We start from the raw sequence: 23,368 nt of genomic DNA on the forward strand, positions 1-23,368 counted from the left end.
CTTCCGAACACTTCACAGACGTTTGGAAGAGATATTCCTCCGCAAGGATCAACTTTATATTTACCAAATCATTGATTATTTGCCTCAAAAGTGCATGAATTTGACAATTCTTCTTTATAATCATTAAATTTATCAGTAAAACTACATATATCTGTCATATGTTTGGAGCATGAAAATATATTATCGGGAACTATTTTCCCTACGTGGTGGACGTGCTGAGGTGAACTGATATGTAAACAGGCCAGGGGTCATCAGAGGTTGAAGTAGTCAGAAACTCGTCATTTGTCGTCCGGAAAAGAAGGTTTAAGAGTTTTCCGAGTGTTTTTTTCCTCAAAAACTGTTCGCACTAGAGTATAAGAAGTTCTCAAGACGTTACTGAGTTGCTGTAAGATGAAGCTAGGCGGCGAGGAGACGTCGGCGATTCCGCTGGTCGCGGTGATGATGGTCAGTCTTGTATCGCGACCGTCTCTGGCGTCGTCTTACGGTAAGTACAACATAAGATTCGCACATAAATAATTTTCTGAAGGAATATATAATTCCTTTGTAAAACAAAAACATGTAGTCTAACAGCATATCTTTCTTCGGTGCATTTACTTCTTGTGAACTTCTTCTTTGCCTTATTTTCGTGGATCGTATACGTATATACGGTAATGTACCGGTATATAAACTGTTCCGTTCGATATGGCGGTTTACTAAAGTTCCTGGAGTATATATGCGTATATGCGAAACCAAGCCGGATCCTGAGGCACATCACACGTTTTAACCCGTATTGGTTGTTTTGAAATCCTTTATTCTAATGACCAAAGGGTATGACAGTGTTTATGATGTTCGCTAAGGTATACGTGTACTAAAATACCAATGATGAATCATTTTACATATAGGGGGGCGTAGTCCTGTCGTCAATGCTGTGAAATATCGTTATACCACATACAGGGACATATTTCTAATATCACTTTTAACCAGGATTCGACATTGAGTCTTAGTTATGTATATCAAAAAAATATTTCTCATTTTTATTACTTTAAAGAGTAACTTTGTATCTTCTGTCAAATCTTCTGTTGATATTCATAGATGACTTGCAAAAGCATTGTCACCTTAAAAAATATAAGTATATGCATGTCTTAACATTTTACTGCTTTAAATTATATATTTATATGATTTCCCAGCATCTATTGAATCAGACTTTTCAAATATAAACCTCAATCAAGATTGATTAGAAGATGTAATTTGGTACAAATCATTGACATATCATTAAGATTCTTTATTAATACATGTATGTATTTATGTCAGTACCTAGGTCTGCATTTTGTGTAATCATATGTGGTTCTGTAACATTTTTATTTTTATTCATAAATCAAATCTTAAAATCGTAACATAATTGAATTTGTTGATGTTTACCTGTGCAGGTGGGGAACGTGTGTTGTTAGAAGATGTGAAGGTGTTGACACTTTACAATGGCCGGATGACAAACTCGAGAAGAGCAGGACCAGTACCGCAGGTAAGGCTCACTTCTAAAGTTACTAAACCTTTCCTGTTTCTCGACGGACCATAGAAAAACCTGCTGACCCTATAGCTAGCCTTTTTTGGGGAGGTGGGGGGTGGACCCCTGCAAGGGACATAAGTTTTTTGAGCTGATCGACCTTTTCTAGCTCCATGATCTGACACCTGAGTGATGAAATGTTGGTTTTCCAACATTGACATAGAAAATATAAGTGTCCTCATGCAAGTTTTACTATGTTTAACTGTCTGTGATGTATAAGCAAGGCATTGATATAAATTGGATCACTAGCTAGAGATCGCCACCAAAGTGGAAAACAGAAAATCCCTAATTACCGACCCTAATTTTTTAGGACTAAAACAGGGAACACAACATTTTTTCCAAGGCCTTAGTTACGGAGAGGATTAAAGTTATGTAAATTTTAATCTCATAGTCAAAGATGATTAGTATGGCAATTTGCAAAGTTGAACATGTTTACTAGTAACTTGTCTCATTAGGTTTTTATGTTTTTGTGGTATTCAATCTATGATATTCATAACATTGACTGCCAACAAGGACACGTCATCATACAGCTACATATACTGTCGTCATTTTGAAACAACTTTGTCACAAAAACACAAAATATTTGTGGTATACAATGTGAAGTATTCATAACAAACTGTTAACTGTCAACAAGGACACGTCATCATTTTAGCTACAGTACCCCGGTATGTCTACCAGTACTGGTCAGTATTAGCCCACAGTGACACACTGTGAATTTCTTGATCCTCAGATTTCTGCAGCAAGATAGTTAGTGGAATGGGCTGGCAAAATAAAGTTGATAGCAACAAAGAAACAGGCAGGAAATGAGCATTTTGGAGTTGCATCATATCCTGAATGGTACATTATTGTGAAAAATGAAGTGCAAACCAAAAAAGTCAATTGGCATGGCTTATAAAACTGTTGCTTAGTGTATTGTGTTAATATGCATACATGTACCTTGAGTTGCTATATATTTAGACCCAGTTTACACGGCGACAAAATCCGTGCGTACGAAAATTGCGTGCGAGCGTACGTTCGTTTCTGTTTACACATCGACAAGGAGAGCCAGAGGACAAAACAATTTTGAAACAGAGAATCAAAGGGAAAGCAAAACAAAATGAAACGCGGAGAATTGAACAAGTAAACACGGCGCTAGTAGGTAAATGAGAATCGAATGTAAACACGGCGTGGTTTGGCAAGACGCGGGAAAAAGATAGGGAATTTGCATATGATCCCTGACCTCCTGCATCAGGGAAGTGCGTGCGTATGATCAGTTCTGTTTACACGAGGCCCGGAGGCACGAAAAGTCATAAAAACTCCCCGCTGGGCGATCGTACGCCTGCTCTAGAGGTAATGTACGAAAATTGCGTACGAAACTTGCGTACGCAAATTGGGACCCGTTTACACGGAGGGAAAACCTTTGCGTACGCAATTTTCGTACGAAATTTGCGTTCACAATTTTCGTACGCACGGATTTTGTCGCTGTGTAAACCGGGCTTTAGGTTATGCTAATGAAGAAAGTTTTTGTTTTCAGCTGAAATGTGTGGGGGGTTCAGCAGGATGTAGCAGCTTCGTGCCACAGGTGGTACAGTGTACCAACCAGGGGTCAGACGGATATGACATACAGGTGTGTGGATATCCTTTTCACTTATAAATACTAGTACTGGATACCTGACTCTTAGTAAACTGTTTATAACTATAAGCGCTTGTTTTCTTGCCATGACTATACCTAACTTTCTACTTTGACATCTTAACTTATGTCTTTAGATGGCAATAAGTATCTGTTTACATTACGAGAGAGAGAGAGAGAGAGCGAGAGAGAGAGAGGTTTATTTGTACTATACAAGTACATGTACATACAAAAGCCTGTAAGCAGCCATATTTGGCTCAATTGAGAAGGCTTTAAAACACAAGATGCACTCAGTACATTGTACAGCTATTAGATAAAAGTTCGTTACATTTGATAAAAACCTATTCGTTGCATATCAAGTTTACATTAAGAATTACGCAGCAAAAATAGCGGCAATAATGCAGGTAGCATCTACTTGCATTTTCAAGTCACCTCTCTGTTAAGGAGTTCTAGACAAATTGGGAGACCTAAATGTTTTCGTTGTTTGTTTGTTTACATGAGTTTGTTGTTGTTTACAGTGGGAGTGTAAGACAGACATGGACAATGCTTACAGGTTTGGGTACGTGGAGGTGTCCTGTGAGGGTTATGACTATCCTGATGACCCCTACATCCTCAGAGGCTCTTGTGGGGTAAGCAAGTATACCTTTTATCCCCAGTGATAGAACTGCAATTAAAAAATCATGACATGATGTTTTCTTTCCAAGTCAAATTTGTATTGTATCTCCAACTGAAAGCTTGATGGGCCCTATGTTCATGTACTAAGTATAATTTGTATGTAAACACAATGTGTAAGTTGTACAAAATATCTATAGGATTTACAATTAATTGTCTCATTTATTAAGAAGCAACAGTTTTGAGCTTGATTATGTATAGAATATTCAGTCCATGTAGTGTTAAGCACTGTAAGTTCGAAAGTCTAGATGGATAATTGTATTGCATAAGTTTCATGTATACGTTAGATGCTATAGATACATGCAACTACATTCTCAGGGGAGATAACCAATACAGTGTTCAAATAGGAAAATGTAGTAAAGAATGTTTCGATCTTAGAGAACGCATGTTAGAGAATAGTTAACCTTTATTGTTACATCATACATATACTCTGTACGTAAGATGACGTTATCCACACATGTATTTAGCTTTGTTAGATCTTTAGTTAAGTTGTAGAAGACCATACAAAAGTCTCTGTACTTTTTTGTTGTGTCAATAAAGAATCATGTCGTGTCATGTATTCAGTGAAACATTCAGAAAGCTGTACTTGAGTAAAGATCAGTAACACAGTGTTATGTATCCCCCTTTTCTCTTCTATAGCTGGAGTATACTTTGGACTTCACCAAGGAAGGCTATGAGAAACAGAACTCTGGAGGTGCTGGGTATAGTCATGACTACTACGGGGACGAGACCTCACACTACGGCTCCTACGGGGCTGGGCAGGGTTACCATGGTTACAAGAAGACCTCCTGGTTTGGAGACCTGGTGTTCCTGGGGATTGTGGCACTGGTCGGATATGCGATATATCAGACCTGCATAGCATCACCACATGAGGGGTAAGTGTACAATCATGTAGATAGGGACACAATAGTGCTGTGTACCAGTTTGCTGGAACTAGTTCCGAACTTGTAAAAAAGAGTCCTTTTTGTTCTAAACCACCTGAAACCTTCAATAGTAAAAAATTTGCACTGCAAAATAAAGAAAATATTGCCATTGGGCATTGTCAAATGCCTGATAGCCTTTGTAAATTATGTGGCACAGTTTTGCACAGACCTTTCCCGCAAACAACATACTTTGCTTCTAAACCCTGGTAGTGCAGTGCTCGCTATTTTGCAGTAAAGATGCCCAATTTTCCATTGGGAAATGTTAACTGAGATTGTGTGAGAAGTCCCTTCCATATTTTGTACATGCCCTGGGTTTAGGCCTCTGGACTTGAATCCAGACCTGGACCTGAACATGGGTTTATGTACACAGCACTAGCGTTTAAAGTACAAATGTACATGTACATCATACTTCAGGTCTTAGAAGCTTATCTGTAGCTTATTCATTATTAATCAGATTGTGAACTTTCTACCTTTCCTTAATGATGTATTTTTGACTGCTTTATGTTGTTGTTTATCTGTTGTTGTTTGTTCACGCAGAACCCCCTACCCTGACAGCGGGACTGGATCAACCTACAGACCAGGGGGGCCCAGTGCCCCTCCCCCTCCTGGTTTCAGACAAGACTACATGCCAGGTACGGTTCATTCCTCTCTCACATAACTATAGTAAGTCTTTTAGTGTTCCTCTTGGTTTTCTCTTCATATAGCTGTCTTAGGACATTAAACAGTGGTTATTTTATGAGAGTAGAAAGATCTTTAAATGTCAGAAAACTGAAGAATGTGTAGGGACGTCAACATGATGGCAGATACAGCTATGTGTTGTGTGAAAACGCTCTATTTTGTTATACAGTAGATTCCACTTACATGTATTTGTATTTCTTGTAATTGTATATTTTTGGGAAATTGTGTAGAATCCTTCAATACCAAACCATTTACTCAATTGTGAAAACAATGCATAATTGTATAGCACATTATTGTATATTTCGGGGTACCAGTATCGTATAGAATTTGGTCCGACAACATTGTATAATGACCCAGGGCTACACATTAAATGTTAGCAAAAACTGCATGAATGGGCAGTTAGTGTTTGTATAAAGACACTAGACCACCCAAAAAATTGAAAATGTCTGTTTAGGGTGTCGACAAATGGGCTATACAGATATGCGGAACCAGGCTTTTAGCTAGGATTTTTTTGGTGGGCGTCCATTTTTTTTTATTGTATGCTATGCACAGTGTAGACATGCTGAGTGCAAGATTTTAGGGGGGCTTTTTGAAATTCACAATGCTCTCAAACACTACTTTCTGCATTTTCAGGTGTAAATTTGAGTTTTTTCCTTCAGTAAACCATCATTTTTGTATTTATAGTAAGGCTGGAGGGAGGCATGTGTGCATGGCAAGGGTTGGGAGTGGAAAAAATAGGGCGTCTTTAGGGTGTCCTACAAAAAAGTAGGGCGTCCAATTTCTTATTATTTTCAGTACAGGGCGTCCAAAAGACACCCTGGACACCCCCTAGCTAAAAGCCTGTGCGGAACCTACTGTACTAGTAATCTCATCATTGATGGTGATGGTGGTTCTTTGACTTTCGTTTGGGATTTGATGATCTTCTTAGATATATCACAAGTACATTTCCATACTTCCAATACTTGAAAGTACTTAGCCCGATAGGGCATGAATGTACAATAAAGGTTAATTCTAATCATTCTAGAACTACATGTATGACTGTGATGTTGTGTTGTTGACAGGTTCGAGTGGTTGTTCCTCGTCGTACGACAGTGGCTACACCGGTACTGGGACGTCCCACTCCCGGACTCAGCACACACAGCAGGGTACAGGGGGCGGCTTTGGGGGGTTCTGGGGCGGGGCAGCTACAGGGGGCCTTCTGGGATACCTGTTCGGAAGTGGAAAGTAAGTTGATATTTGATCAAACTTTCTTTCATTGTCAGATAATTGTTTGTTTGTTTCGCATAACCGGTAAACCGCCTTCAGCAAGCCGGTAAAATTGGTATATGCTGTCAAAGCTATCAAAGGTTATTATGACTTCAACACCTAGACTTCACCACCTAGTTCGGATATGATTGAGTTAACTTAATTAACACCTGTACATAGCCATGCCATATTGACAGTAAGAACTTTATTCAAGTGTTTTGGTAGGTATGTCAAGCTTCTCTGCTCCAGCATTGGAATGAGGGGCATAAACGCTTCTTTTTATCTCGAAAATCAACAGTTTGCATTATGCAATTAAAAATCCCAACCTAATAATGTAAGGGGATAGCTAGCCAACTGTTGTCACTTCATACTATAGCTATATCAATGTAAGGAATTGTTTTCCCTTGTATTTCTCCTTCTTTCCCTGCCATGTCGTGAAATGTGGTGAAGTCATGCTGAATTTGCTCCAAAGCAAATGTCGGCCTTTCTAGTCTCATTTCCTGTTTTCATCTTCCTGCTGTCTGTTGCCTTTTGGAAGACAGTAGACAAATACATAGACAGAATTGGTGAGAAAATCATAATCATGATTAAAACATGAAATTCACAAAAACTATCAGTATTTCTTGGTGTTATGAGAGCTTTGATTTCTCGTTCATGATGTTAGCAGATGCATGCCTGTAGCCAGGATTTTGAATGGGGGGGTTCTTCCCACTTCTTGAGGGGGCCTCGAGCGCCGTAGGCGCGAGGTTCCTAGGTTGCCTTCTAAAATGGCATTTCGTGCATTTTTGAAAGGATTTCCAAGAAAAAATCAGAGATAAATTTTTATTCAATGACAAAGGGAGCAGTTTTTCTACGATTCCAGTCCATCTTTTCAAGAAAAATCTTGGACCTTTACATAAAAATGTGGACCAAAAAGTGGACCTTTACATAAGATGTGGACCAAAAAGTGGACCTTTAGATAAAAAGTGGACCAAAAAGTGGACCTTTGAGCCTTGTGGGGGGGGGGTTCTTCCGAAATGAGATGGGCATGAGATGTCAGCATGTTTTTTGTTTAAAAGTTAAAACTTTAGATCCAACACAGTTATAGTTAATCAGTCTTCTAAAGGAGGACCAGAGTGATTGGTCAAAAGCTCTAGGTGAGAGAACTTTTTGTGTTGGATCTAAAGTTTTAACTTATTAACTTTAAGACATGTAGCTACCAACACAGAACTTTCATGATAGCATTGTTTTTTGTTTACTTTGATAGTCGTGGATATGGCGGATACGGTGGATATGGCGGATACAACCACTACCCGCGGCACACGGCGTGGGGACCGCGCCGCACCGGTTGGTCCAGCTGGTTCGGACCGTCTACCGGCAGCTACAGGTCTACCGGCGGGTTCGGCGGAGGGGCGTTTGGCGGCGGCCGTGCTTCGTTTGGCGGTGGAAGTTCTGGTACCAGAACAGCATCCGGTGAGTTGTAGATTTTTTTTTTCTTTTTTAAATGACTTTCTTTATTTGAGTTTTTTAAATAGATGAACAAAAAAGGATGGCAAACAGATACATTGTAATACGCAAAAACAGAAACGCTGTCGGACCGCTTGGCAACCCCCATTGCCGATAGTCATAAATGTTTCGACAAAACATATCATCGTTCATCCTGAAGAATAGACCACAATTACCTGTTATCTATTACAATTACCCACTACATGTACCTATCTTTAACTAGAAAATACAGTATTAAAATTTCCCCATTTTCCCTTATGTTTATGTACTTTACCTTGCCGGTATGCAATATTCAATTCTAGTTCGTAGATATAAGAAACAAAGGATTTGAAAGCAGACAAATTCAAAGAATATTTCCTATTTCTAAAAACAAATACCTTTGAGTTGTAGATTTTTAACTTTTTCCCTGCTGCCTAACCATATAGCCAATAGAAATTTGCGACCAGGCGGCTGCCTTAGAAGGCTGAAGTTTGACTCTTCTTTCTGAATTACATGTACCAAAAATCACCTATTACATTTGTACGAGAACAGTCAGTAGTTTATACCATTTTGGTCTCAAGCTTTAGTTACATTTTGAAGGAATTTAAAGTCTGATCAGTCTTTGATAGCTTGATATCTTTATACAAATGTGGGACTATTTCATATTCTCTCTCACACGTCAAGTAGATAAAAAAATTAAGTCGTTTGGTGTTGATGACTTTCAATTTGTATCTCCTTTACTAAAACTTGTTTTCTTTCTGCATTTCAGGATTTGGTGGTACAAAACGAAGGTGATGCAAGGAGAGGTGGACTGATAGACTTGGACGACAAAAAACATCAACTTAAAGTCATGAACTGTGTTGGGAAAGAGGCATACTTCACACCCCTGTTAACATGAGAAATGGATCAGTATTTGTGTTGACAGCTTTTCAAATTCATTACTGTAAATTTCGTCGATTTTTGTGGGGACAGTAGAAGAGAAAGGGTGTTTTCAATGTCTTTCACAGTTTTCAACAGAAGAGGTTATGAAGAGCATATGGTTTTCATGTAAACAGGGGTGATAAAATATGTGAGACAATGATTTCATATCTCGACAGTGACAGAAGAAGATGAAACACAACTGAGAATCTATATATGACAACAGGACAAAGAGAGAGAAATCTTTTATGAAGCTCTAAAAGTTGTAAACTCTATACTTTTCCAATGTAGCTTGGGGTGAGATATATTTCTATACAGTGGCCAGTATTGTCTTTCCTTGTGCAGCTAAGAAAAGAAAAAAAATCATGATTCCTTCAAAGACACTTTCTCTCTTGTATGATACCAGTATGTATCATTCAATGCTGTACTTTTATGCTTTTATTTATGTTCTATATATAACTGGCCATCCTTAAATGCTATGGATGCCATTGTACCTCCAAATCTGCTACAAGACATATAGATTAACTATTATTTCCTTGATTTTCCCAGGGATAGAATCAGAGTTATTTTGGTGAATGTTTGGGCTTAAGTTTGAATTATACATGTATCCACATATGTAAACGTGCATGGTACACACTTGCAAGCTTTGCAAGTACACTATGTTTTGTTAAGCTATGTTATTAATCATATGCATTGTTTATACATATTGCACCTATGAAAGGGTTATGTAGACTTGCTTATCATATTCATAATCATTGTATTTCTTTCCAAATTTTGGAAACAATGACTTTTAATTCAGGTAATCCATATATGCTGCTACACTGGTGATTTTTTTTCTCATGGAACTTGTCGAAAAGTGTTTTAAAGAGTTGTAGGTGCTTCGTATTATATGTATTTTATGTACATAGGAAAGCATCGTTCAAGAGCATGTACTTACATGTATAATACATATTAGGTTCATAGTTTTTTGAATATATGTACAGCACATATGACCACATTGCTGGTAGTAAGACCAACATTTTTAGTGCATGATTTAAAAGTACTGTTTGCAATTTTATTTTATCAACAATTCAGGCAATACGCCTTCTTTATTTTCATTTGTAGGTGTACTTTTAGTCATTCCTTTGGTGATATATATGCTTCAATGCTAGAACTATAATCTCATATCTAACTACAATGTGCCAAGATGCTGGCTGATTACATGTATACAAAAGTCTTATTATTAAATTATCTATCAGCAATATGTTTGGCTATTGTCATCTTTTGACAATAATCACATTTCATAATACATGTAGTTGAAATACCTTATCATTATTGCCTTGTGCAATGTACATGTACTTTGTTTTGTATCATAAATTTGACTAGTGTTGCCATTATTACTTGTATATGAACAATAAGAAAAAATACACGTTTTCAATATATAGTGCATGTATTAAAGTTGTTTTGGGTGGTCAAAACTGAACTGTTTAGTATTTCAGTCTCTTTTTGCAATCTTAGGCCTAACTTTCAATTCTATTCGACAGTGTCAACTCAGTAGATGTACATGTAGTACAAAAGTCCCCAAAATCAAGAATTTGATATTTTAAATTTGTAAAACCCCTTCCACAGCCTCATGATCACATGTGTCATAAGGCTTTTTCTTGAGTAAGACGCCCCAAAATGGATCACCATTTCATAGAAACCGGTAGTTCAAAATGTCATCAAAATAAAATTAGATGAGATATAGGAGGTTACCACGTAATCTTTCAAATAACCTTGTTAGAATTAACATTTTAATGTCTTGGGGTGGTGGGACTACGGCGCACAGATATGTCAACTTTTTGTATTTAAATGTTAATTGTATTAATATAAGTTGTAAACTTGAGTGCAGCGTCACACTGTCCTTGTTATGTTTTCATGCTTTGATGAATAAAAAAAATAATAAATAAAATTAGATAGAAACGGAATTCCCCACAAATCTAAATTTTAAACCTAAAAGTGACATTTTAATGGCTGAAAGATGCACTAAATATGATGTTTTCGACAGCACAAAAATCGAGTTGATCCCCATGACTAGTTACTGCACTAGTATGTACAGTGTACTTCCCGTATATCAATATCGAAAACCATTTCCACAGTGTCTCCTGGAAACCCGGCATGATCGTAGCCTCTTTTGCAGACTCTTCGACTGGGCCATTTTTGCGTGCTTTATTTCGTATGGCCTATCTCCTCTTGGCCGGCACATTGAGCCTGCCAAGGAGACGATCTTGAATACAACAACAACAACATCATGTTGTCAGAAACTAGGTACAACACAACCCAACATTTAAGAACCTCTGTCCCACTCAACGCAAATGACGCCACATTATGTACTTTACTTCTTACAGGTAGCCCCTCCCTCCCATACCCTACCAACTGCCGTATCTTTGATATTGTGTTCAACCATGGAGGTAGAAGAGAGATTTTTAGTACCTCCATGGTTCAACTATATTCATCACTCTGGAAGATTTGACCAATCTCATTAATGTTATGCTATAGGTATTGGTGCGCCAGCCACTTTCATTTTATGTTTATGTTATACTTTATGTCATCTTTATGTTTACTTTTGTATTATGTTTTATGAGCAGCGGATTCACATAAGCACAGCAAGTGCTTCCTATCTAATGCTCAAAAATCCATGTGAATAAAATAAAATAAAATAGGATAAAGTAAGCAAGCCAAAATCGCGTGCCTAGGTTCGAGGCTGTAGCTCCACCAATTATGACGTCATTGCAACCTGTTCAACCGGCCGCAAGAAAACAAAAGACTCCACCCTCGCTCCGACGCTGTGTAACCTTGTGGTATTTATTATTCATGAGCCATTCCCAGTAACGCCTTACTGTAGGATGCATACATAAGTAGAAGCACTCAGGAATTGTCTTCCCCGTTTTCAGGATGTAAAAGACAATACCCGAGGTGACCGTATAACCTGGACTTTTTTCCGCGTCAGACGCTATTCTCAGGTACACCGGAAGTGAGGGGGATTATCCTTGCTGGAGCAGACAGTCTGAAACCCCCATTCTTGCTTGGGGTCAGCTACAAGATGGTTGTTCTACACGCGAAGACCGTGTTGCATGCAGCGGTGGTTCTATGCCTTGTACGGCGAGGTATCGGATGTAACTCGGGCGGAGGCGTGTCAGAAACAGGTAGGACGTTTTGTATTGTAGCAAGAAGGTTGTACAATGTATATAACCTCCTTGATAGTACAAAATGCGTATATTTTAACATTCTTGATTTCTGTGTGACCTTGACATGGAAGCGTCACTTGACAGTGCGCCCTCACTTGAGTGCAGGTGTGGTTGTGGTTGTGGTGGTGTGCGTGTCGGAGTGAAGTTGTGTGACGCCTTTATAAAGACACTTGGTTGGTCCCTCTTTCAACAACAAGATTCATAAGACTACCGTATACTCAGCGTCTGGAACAGCCTACACGCGAAGACTTTTCATCGGCGTCAAATACTTGCCGAACGCAGAAGAAAAATTCAAAATATAGTCACAAGGCTTTGGTAACATCTAAAGAATATAAATGTTACCAAAATACGCGTATATCACCTGAATACAACATAGTATATCACCTGAATACTTAAACATGGGGCGATCTGGTAGTAAATAGACGGGGCGAAAGTAACATGGGGCGAATGATCCAGAAATCTTCTAGAAGACTTCCTTTAAGAGACTGCAATGATATACATGTGTGTATAGATAGGTTTAGAAATGGCAATAAAGAACAAGCACGGACCTTCACCAACTTTGTACCATGTATGTGTACGGAAATTATCTATTATACACTCTTTACAGATTTAATAGGACCTTGAAGGTGCACATGAATGACCACAGTAATCTGAATCTTACACATTGTCTGACCCTTACTTTTACTCACTCATGACATCAGTGAAAAACTGCCCGCGGGTTAATTTGAGCTTTTCATGAATAAACAACGTTTTAAAAGAATGTACTGTTTAACAAACAGGACTAAAATACAGGACGAGTACTGTCTTTAAACAGTAGAAATTGAAACTACGAACATGCAAGGTCTATTGTGCGAGAAAACGAAAGCATGACTCATCGGGAATTTTTCCATGCATGAGGAGCTTAATATAACATGGTGTCACGAATGCTGTCCAAGAAGCTAGAGTTTTGACAGGGCGACAAGATCTGACTTGCCTTCTTTGGGGCTAGTGCTAGCGCTGTCACGATCAGTTCTTGGGGCCTGACATAAACCGTCACAATTTTACTCTCAAAGATCTGCTTGGAGATCACAATGTCGTAAAAGTAAGCGACAACTTCACAATGCAGTGAATAGTATTTTTTTTTTTAATTTCATCGGTCACCACAAAACAAGGCTCATGGGAGCCACTTAAAATGTTTTGGGTTACTGTACAGCCAGTGAGGACAGATGTTTATTGACCTTAGACTTGAAGAGCTTAAGGTTATACTCATAGGGGAAGCAATCACGAGGTAGCTTATTCCAAAGTGATGTTGTTCTTGGAAAGAAGCTTTCAGCGTGGAACTTCCTCCTGAGAGGTGGAGAATGGAGGAAGAAAATTTTCGAAGTGGGGGCACTAGCGAATGAAGTTCCACGGAGCATTTGCCGAAGTAGCGATAAAATAACGCAAGGCTTGCAACATTACGCCTATGTGAGAGTGGTAGTAGGGTGATGCAGTTCTACTTTAGTAGTGAACTACTAGTATGTTCAGGTGTATGATTTCCTAACCTACACCCACGTGTTCAGGTGTATCTTACAATCAGACACCAGCGAAAATTCACAATAAATGAATGAAACAAGAAAATATTCACTACAACTCTAAATACTAACTCCTTGTTGTGGTTTTCTATGAACAGATGTTAACTACAACTGTCAGACGAACCCGTGTGTGAATGGCGGGATCTGCCAGGACTCCCCAACACAGTACACCTGCATCTGTAACCATGGTTACACCGGGGACACCTGTCAGCGAGCCGCCAGTACCGGTATGTTTACTAGTTTTATTTATTTATTTATTTATTCATCTTGAAGACACATGGGTGGTCCCTTCAGCCCCGTGGGGCTGATTTCCAAGGGAGCCCAACACAGAAAATAAGGTAATATAATATAATAGTAAATAAACGTAACAGTGAAATCATAAATCATTTTAACTGAATCATCACACAATTGAAGTTTTTTTTTCTCCCATTCTTTTTTATTCTATTCCCTCCCTTCCTTCTTCCTTCTGAGATAGCTCAGGTTTCGAAGAAAAAAAACGCTTCGTAAAAAAATGTAAATACATAAAAGATCGTGCTGTGCTTCTAAAGTTCTATTTCCACTTCTGGGTATAGAATTATTGTTTTGCGTGGCTAAGTTGTGGGTTGTCTCCATTTGTCGTAATACAACTGTCCTAATAGCTTGGTTTGTATGGTGAATGGAGGGTGATTTTGACAGTTGATTGACAGGGACGTCAAGCCTGAAAGTGACCTACTAGTACAATATTACGTATACGCCACGGGTTAGAGTAAGTGGGCAGTACGTGGTGGAATTCAGGAGGTGGAATACCTGATTAAATTACATTATATTCAGGAAGATCTCAAACACTACCCGGAGGTCTTGCCACTTCCACCGAAGCAAATCACCCTTTCTTCCTCCATACACCACCTCTTAGAAGTTCCACGCTGAAAGCTTCTTTCCAAGAACAACATCACTTTGGAATAAGCTACCTCGTGATTGCTTCCCGTATGAGTATAACCTTAAACTCTTCAAGTCTAAGGTCAACAAACATCTGTCCTCACTGGCTATACTGTAACCCAAAACATTTTGAGTGGGTCCCATGAGCCTTGTTTTGTGGTGACCTATGAAGTAAATAAAAAAAAAGTTTAAAATCTCTGTTTTTTTACCTGTTGTATTTGCCCTTCTCCAGACAGCGGCCACTGTGGTTCCCCGGCCATCATGCCGATGTTCCGGGGCGCGGAGAGCCGCACGGCGCTCGGCTGGGTGTCGGACGCCGAGGCCGTGGTGGGAGGCGAGCCGGCGTCTCCCGGCTCCTGGCCCTGGCAGGTGTCTCTCCAGCTTCGCGGGGGGCATGTCTGCGGGGGGTCCATCATCTCCAACCGCTGGGTGGTGTCCGCGGCACACTGCTTCGCAGAGTAAGTGTTCTCTGTCAATCCTTCTTTCAATCTAATTAAGGCCATGTTGATTTGATTATATGGATGACATCACCTGGGAACCCCAAAACTGATGCCAACGTGCGAATAAAAAAAGTTTTGCCAAAAAAAAGTTGCTTTCATTATGAAACCTACGTGGTTTTGAAGGTCGAACAAATGACACAGAGTATGGTTTGGCGAATAATCTAGTCTTCAAATTCATTTCTTTACATTTTCGTCATTTCCGTTTGATTTTGGTTTTCTACGACACTGGTATCGCTTTCCAATATTTTTTCCAACTAACGGTATATTTTTGCTCATTTTTCAACTGTTTTGTACGATTTACAGTGTGGCTGAAAACTTTTTTTTGGAAACGGCCGAAAAGTTATGCACGCGCGGATGTCATCCATATAATCAAATCAACATGGCCTAATCGAGCTCGTCAACTTGACCCTTTGAGAAATAACAGTGCAGGAAAATTGCTTTCACAACAGCTACTTCAATCAGTGTAGACGTCTGATTAAAAGATAAAATGATACCTTTTTTTATACTAGATAAACCTAGCTTTCTTCTAGTCTGGCTAAGGACGTTACTAGTACGAGTATATCGAGGACAGAATTTCTCACGAATATAATGTGACACTCAGTGCTTATACCTGTAGCTAAATCAACATTTGTTTATGTCAATGTCGGGGCACTGCAATTACTAGTACTAGCCAAATTTGTCCATCTAGCAGACGAACAAACAAATGTTACATAATATCGATCAACAAAAACAAGAAGCGTAGGCCAGAAAACTGATTGTTGTTGTTTTTAACATCCGTTGTTTTGCTTTTAACATTCAAAAATAAATTGTTCTTACTCAGGAATGTCAATCGGCTAATATTTAAATATTTATTGGTACTCTTTTGTATTTTTTGCACTTTTGTATTTTCGTCTTGCATATCTTGGCAAGCTAAATTCGCCAGTTAACGTTCGAATCCCACTGTCGGCATTACTTAGTATTTTAAGAATTCTTTTTGACAATGCCGAAATGCCAGCTTTTTTAAAAGCTCTTCCGACTTTGCGCTGCCTTCATCTAGTATTCTTTTTTTCTGACGGCCGGGTCAGCTTTTTTCAAAAGCTTTTCTTGTTTTTTTAGCTACCCTAACGCGGGAGACTGGAAGGCGGTGGTCGGGAACCATGAGCTGAACACCTGGTTTTCAGGCTCAGGGGAGCAGACTAGGAACATCAGGAGGATCATCGTACACAAACAATACAACGTGGGCATCAGGTAAAACTGCGATTTTGTTCATTGATCAAATGCAGGCAAAGCAAAACTAGAAAGGTAACATTTGCGAAGAAAATATGTTTAACTTCATATGGTCTATCATAATCTTATTCATATCTTATTAATTACTCAAACACATTCAAATATATGGTGACCAATCCGTCCTGCCACTTGGTACATAACATAATCCATCACCATAGGGTGTCTGCTACAGCGCCAGTTACCATGGTGACAGTCGTCTGGTTCAGGTCATTGACCTTATATGTTTAGAACGGAAGAAGAAGAATCGGATCAATACCTGTTCGTGTAGTACATGTACATGTAAAGCCTACTTTTCTAACTGTCTAACTTTTTTTATAATATCCTTTTTTACTACATTTTGTTACAGACATGATTATGACATCGCCCTGCTGGAGTTGAGCAGCGCGGTGGTGTTGAGTACCCGGGTCAAACCGGTCTGTCTGCCAGAGGCCGGCCAGGAAGTGTCGGACGGGACCGACTGTGTCGTCACCGGCTTCGGCTACACACGAGAAGGTACGTGTATTTACCTCCGTACGGAGGTATGGCGCGAAATCCCACCGCTGCCACCAGTTTTATAAGCTACAGAGTCGTCCGCACCCAGCCACAAGACTGATCTGAGAGACACTCAGGTCATGGTCTTTTATTGGGTCTTACTCCACACCACATGTCCTATTGCTGACAGGATATAAGTCCTACCTCTACATTACTAGTATTGTTTCAGGTGTGCTTGTTTGTGTTTGCTTGTGTGTTCGTAGATACATGAATGTAGAGCGAGCGGAAGGGGAATTTTATAACCGCAGATTTACCTTAAAGTCAAGTTGATCTACCCGCAGTCTGAGTGCATACATCAATCACAAGTTTTCGAGCCATTCGCACAATCACACCTTTAACTATAATATATGAGAGTGGGACGTCTTAAATTCTGACCTAGGAACAAAATAGCATTACTTTAGAACGTCAGTTTCGCAAATAAAAGTCCAACTTAAAGGGCTCTTCTGCTTATCTAGGCTTTTCTGCTTATCTAACTTGGCCCCTCCACTTCTATCGTATTCATAGGATCAGGAGCAATATCGGACACTCTACAGCAGGCCAAAGTCCCGACGGTGGCGCCCAGCACCTGTGCCAGCCAGATGCGTCCCGCCACTATCACTGCCAGAATGATGTGTGCTGGGTATAACGAAGGAGGTGTAGACGCCTGTCAGGTGAGAAAAACGTCCTCAGTGAGAAAATAAGAGACTTCGGACTTCAAGGAAGTATTTGTGGTTTTGTGACTGTTTTGGAACAATCGAGAGGATTGTTTGATGTACTGTAATCGGGGCTTGGGTAGAAACTATGCAGGATTGAAGGATCTTCGGTTTCCTGAATTCCCCCATGTCGACCTCTGACTTTGGCCAGATATCAAGACCTTCAAGTTCACCCAATTTCCTGTGTCTGGTCTGCTTTTCAATGTTCCTCCACTCACATGTTGTCAAAATAATTTGTCCTACACTGTGACAGTGTCTTGCAAAAAGCTGTCGAAGATTAGTTTAAGTAGTTTAGGCCACAGCAAGTAAATTTTATGGATGACATCCTCCACAGACTCCAAATCTAATGCGAGCGGGCGAAAAAAAACAACGCGGACCGAAAAAAACAAGGTTCCTACATTTTGAAATTTTGACTCAATCATTGCACAAATGGTTTTGATTCAGTGGGAACATCACATATACACAGCCAGCATCACATATCACTGCATCAAAGAAAGAAACAAAACAATAAACCAGAGCCTTTTCTTGTCTCCTCTTTTCATAGTTATCTGCCATCCATCTTCTGGCAGGGCAACAGACATCTTTGCCCATTTTCGGCATGTTGACCACTGTCACTGAACAATTTTTTTTCCCAAAATCAGGCGAAAATTAATGCGCGCTGATGTCATCCATAAAAATTACTTGCTGTGGCCTTAGTTGAACTAGTTTGGTTGTAACTGCAGTTCCGTTTCTCTCCGCAGGGTGACTCTGGCGGACCGCTGGTGTGTGAAGTAGAGGGTCGGTACGTGTTGATAGGCGTGGTGAGCTGGGGGTACGGGTGCGCACGCGCCAACACTCCCGGAATCTACGCTAAGGTGTCCGAATTTTCCGGCTGGATCAAAGACAAAATACACGAGGTGCAATAAGTACTGTTGTCGCTGTGTTTTACATGAATACAACCATAACGTTTGGTATGATAGGATAATACAAGGTCCTAGTATCAGGAATATAGCTGGGTACCGGATGTGCTTTATCAAACTGTGCGGTTTTTAACGTGTGTAATAAATTTAAAGAATTGATCTTACACTAAGGAACTTCGCCTACAAGCATAGAGCTAGTAATAAACTGGTGGCTTGATACAACTCTGAAAAGTAAGTTACTCAGGATTACATGTACAATACTGATTTGTTATGTAATAAGTTAGGTTATTGTTTTTATGTATCTATTAACATTATGTAAATGAAAAGAAAGGCCGATAGATAATCCTACAAACCGATCTTTTTTCATGCGATTCTAAAAAAAATGTATGACCACAGAATATCATCGACTAAATTGGTCTTAGGTTAGAGTTGCCTTCTGTACTACTTTATGTATAGTGAAATTGCATTGAAGGTGGAATAAATGATTTAAAAATACTAAGCAGTACATGAATGACAAAAACACTATAGAAAACACCATCTATAGAAAGAAGTTGAACAAAGTCACCATGCTTTGAAGGCTTGGAGGATAATTCTTGCGGAAACACAGACGCCCAACAAGAGAATATTGTTAGCATAGGGACATGGAGTACCATTCTTTGAATGCCGTCTTGTTCAAAAGACATATACAAACTTAAGGCTTTGACGATAGGGAAACTCTTTAATATATGTGTTATCAATATCTCATTAAATATCTGATTGAATAAAAAAATAACAGGAGTACAGCAATTACGTATCTCTTCAATACAATTCAATACGTCATCACAGAATTATGCAAGAGCAACAATAACTTGCCCAACCGTGTGCCTGGTGAGGGCTCTATCATTAGATTTGTAGTACCCGCTATACATAATTCATGTACATTGTATTGTATATAGACACTGCATCATTGGACAAATCTACCGGGGATTCATAGATTTTACATCCAAAAGTCTTCTATAAAAAATCTTTCTTTACAAAATAGTGGATTATTGACATTGTGTGAGTTTCTGCGCTATTTTCTTTCTTTTCTAGTGTTGAAAAACTACCCCGCGTGCCCTTGTCGACAAAAGGTCTCTAACATAACAGAACGTGCGGAACAAGTTCTTGTACAGGTTTAACATTACTCAACAATCGTTTTCCATTAAGACCAAGTACTTAACCAAGTTTCGTGACTACGAATTGATAACAACAGATCTGTGGCCCTAACTGTTAAAAGGCTCAACGTTCAAGGGTGCCACTGGCACTGGATATGTTTGCCCAGAGGGATTTCACTGCACTCAGCGTTGTTCCATGCGTTTTTTTTTTATTCCAACATGTAATCACCAGACGTGGTGACGACACACTCAAGTTTTTTTCTTATATTAATGCCGCCACCAACACAGGGGACAAATACATGACAGGACAATACTCATTTACACCTGAGCTAAGTGAGGAAAGTGTGTAAAGTGCCTTTCCCAAGGGCACAAGATCGGTGGCATGTCAGGACTCGAACCCGGGACTCTTAGTTCCGAGACGCGCACTCTGCCGCTACGCCACACGACCCCACCGTGTCCATTCGTTGATGTGTACATGGGAGGAAGTGTACCGTAAAGTTTGCTGCGACTAGGGACACGTTAATACGTACTAATCTGTATCTTCGAAACTGACTGATTTAATAGAAAACTTTATGCCAATGGAATTTTCGCAAAACGTCCCGGCAGCATCTTATGTTGACACAGACGAGGATTCGGTCGGCCGACTGGACTAAATTCCTTCCTTACGGGAGAGTTGGTATTTAACAAAAGACGGTAAACATGGGCTCTTGGCGTATTCCGTAGCGGTTCACCTATTGTCGATGTCCCTATAATACGGGCCGCACCTTCCAGCTTAGAGGCTCTTTTGTGGTCTTTCAGTGCACTGTCAAGTTCGCTTTATTTCACGCCATTCCTATGAGATGACAAAGAAAGATATGCTTATAAATATCGGATAAAGCGAATTGGAGGGAGAGGGTCTGGGACCCCCGACCTGATGATGATGATAAATATCTGCATTGTGATATTATATATAATGGTCAACCTGCCATTAGGAATAACGAATTGTGATTCGAAACCCAAGAACCCACAAGAGAGCCCGTCCATTCAATGTCAGCAGCAAAGTTAAGGTGATTCAGTGTGAGTTACCCGTCGAGTGCCCGCGTGTTTGGAGAGTGTACAGTGGCGAGAGCTTACGTGGTTCACTCTGGCAGACGACCCATCACTTCTCTCACTTCAACAGTACCTCACTACCGCAAAACAGACCGACTACCGCCCACTTTACACAGTTTCCTGGCGGAAACGGTTGCAGATGGCCTATTGTTGTATCTGTGCTGAAATACGCCGGGAAAATACGTTTCTTTGTACCTCAGAGGGTTGAGATACAGGTGAGTATACGGATGTGCCCATTCAATGACATTATATAAACTCCTTAGTCAATACGATTAGTATAATCATGATATTCATAGCCGTACAGGTGCAATCAAACTTCAGAATTTACCTCTTTCATAGGACGGCATCTGTACATGTATTACATTATTTTGTGACCATACATGTATGTATACGTAGGGCGTATCTCTCTCTTCGTCTCTTTCGCCAATGACTGTGACTTGTATTTCTCCCCGAAGCTTGCCAACCCTGGAAACTACCATGACTTGCTAGTAAACGAGAACAGATGCTGCGGTGTGTAATGTTGTGTACGTCACACATGTTAGAGGCAGGTATGTGCGGGATGTACCGCAAGCCCACCTGTAACAATGGGCCCCGTGTGCGGCCGCCCCTGCGTTTATTTTCGCACAGGAACTTCCCCTCGCAAATCGCACAGAAACAGCTCACTAGTGTGTACTTGTCATCCAAGAAAAGTGCCTCCTTCCGCACAATCCACATTCATTTCGTGCCCCCGGTCCATATGATCATGTGGTTCTCTAGGTAACCTCTAACACTTGTAATATTTAGGCACGGGTAACAAAACAAACAAGGCCAAAAGGCATGGACACTGACGCATGGACAGACCCAGGGCTTTAGCCAGCGCCCGTTTTACCGTCAATTGACGGTAATTTGTCCCGTGTGACGGTAAAAATTTTAGTCCTTACCGTCAACATTGACGGTCGAAAATCGTGGGTAAAGACATAGAAAAAATCTAGCGAATTTGAATGAGCCACGGCGCGGCGTCTTTTCCAAACGCACGGCGGCGGGAAACCTGATTTCAAGGACCGTGCCGACTCAGACACACGTCGCTGCTAACTGTACATGACAATACGATAAATAAACATGTGACAACGAACAAAGAAAAATCAAACGTTTTGAAAATATACTGTACTTGAATAATCATACTATCGCAAGAAAACGGAGATTGATCCACACAATGTGGCCTTATTTAATCTAAAACTTTGTCAGACCTCCTTCGCGCGAAGACTTGAGCGGCAGCATAAAGATTTCTGGAAGATCGCTGACACGCGAGTTTTTGCCGGCCACGTAACTCCCTCCGCGGCAAAATCCCCTATGCCGTAGCGAAATCGCGTCTCAGCGCTTCCCCAAGTCAACTTCATGGCCGCTAAAGTCCGCAAAGGAGCTGTAACTTCCTCATTTCGGTTTAGAAGCGAAGATGACAAGTAAAATCATGTACATGTCGGCCATTTTGTTTGCTACCCGAAGTCTTCCGAACGCTCTAAATAAGGAAATCGTCGGAGATCTGAGCCACATCGTCCGCTGTCGGTCAGCGCTCGGGGCGGCTCGGTGGAAATCGGAGGCTGTGACGTCATGACTGGCTGGCTGACTGGGGGAAGCCGCTGCGGCTTGAATCGCGGCGGGATTTGAGCGGATCAAAACAAAGGGAATAGTGGATTGTTCATTGCGTGTTGTCTCCTTGTGAGAACTCTAGATTATTTTCATTCTGCAAAATTGCAGATTGTGTAGGTTTTTTTTATTCTGCAATCTTGACGGGTATTTAGAACACCGAATGCATTAAGTGTGCGGGAGGGCGTGATGTCGATCACCGGCTCGTGAAAGACATTCTTTAAAAGTAATCATTGACGGAATTTTTTTTCGCGTTGACGGTATTTTTTTTCGCGAATTGGGTTGACCTGGGGTTGACGGTAAAAAATTTCGAGCTGGCTAAAGCCCTGGACAGACCACACCAGGATTTGGCAAAATAGACAAGTACCATACGCGAGGGAGCTATTTATCTCAAAGACCAGATGTTCAAGAATTGCGACAGTCGGTCAAGTTCTACGGTCTAAGATTACTTGAATACTTTCCAAACCCTCTCATTTTATTTATTTTTTATTGCAACCCAAATACGTAATTGGCACGTACATGCACTCTCAAAGAAACTTTAACGTAAAACAAAAGTCGGGTCTTAAGTTGTAACGTAAATTGACATGTTTTTGTGGTCCAACATCAGCCATATGTGTTGGGAAGGATTTCATACCCCTCCACGGACAATTGTGGACCAGCCCCTACCTGAATCCCGTGGACATGGTTGAGGGACATGCTTATCCCGTAGCATTACGTTATGGTTGTGTGAGTGCACACAGGATCGTCTACAGACGGCATACAAACAACACACGACGCGGCCACGTTCGTCGTACGATTTCCTTTGGATGTAAGATTTTTACAGAACCGACCGCCAAAAGAGGATAGATCCTACGATTCCTAGTATCATCCTACGGCAACTTTTTCCGTCGTAAGACAGCAAAATTTTGCACG

General features: G+C 40.3%; 1 protein-coding gene across 1 annotated transcript; it reads left to right on the top strand.

Moving 5' to 3' along the window:
• The first annotated feature begins 221 nt into the window (after positions 1 to 221).
• Positions 222 to 19,106, top strand: LOC109476093. Its single transcript, XM_019776962.1, has 15 exons — positions 222 to 484; positions 1,407 to 1,498; positions 3,054 to 3,146; positions 3,668 to 3,778; positions 4,461 to 4,696; positions 5,282 to 5,376; positions 6,484 to 6,646; positions 7,914 to 8,119; positions 12,070 to 12,213; positions 13,907 to 14,035; positions 14,956 to 15,181; positions 16,319 to 16,450; positions 16,836 to 16,981; positions 17,525 to 17,670; positions 18,453 to 19,106. Exons 1-15 carry the CDS (start codon positions 391 to 393, stop codon positions 18,615 to 18,617), a joined length of 2,178 nt encoding a protein of 725 aa, XP_019632521.1. The 5' UTR covers positions 222 to 390; the 3' UTR covers positions 18,618 to 19,106.
• Positions 19,107 to 23,368: the final 4,262 nt, after the last annotated feature.

Source organism: Branchiostoma belcheri, unplaced genomic scaffold (assembly GCF_001625305.1).
Source record: "Branchiostoma belcheri isolate BF01 breed outbred unplaced genomic scaffold, Haploidv18h27 scaffold36, whole genome shotgun sequence".
Classification (NCBI taxonomy): domain Eukaryota; kingdom Metazoa; phylum Chordata; class Leptocardii; order Amphioxiformes; family Branchiostomatidae; genus Branchiostoma; species Branchiostoma belcheri.

Bases quoted from the DNA above. Each gene is read 5' to 3' on its own strand.
- LOC109476093 (XM_019776962.1), top strand. From the start codon at position 391: ATGAAGCTAGGCGGCGAGGAGACGTCGGCGATTCCGCTGGTCGCGGTG. The intron at 3,147-3,667 runs GTGTGTGGATAT...TGTTGTTTACAG, and splicing joins CAGACGGATATGACATACAG to TGGGAGTGTAAGACAGACAT. The intron at 16,451-16,835 runs GTAAAACTGCGA...ATTTTGTTACAG, and splicing joins CAATACAACGTGGGCATCAG to ACATGATTATGACATCGCCC.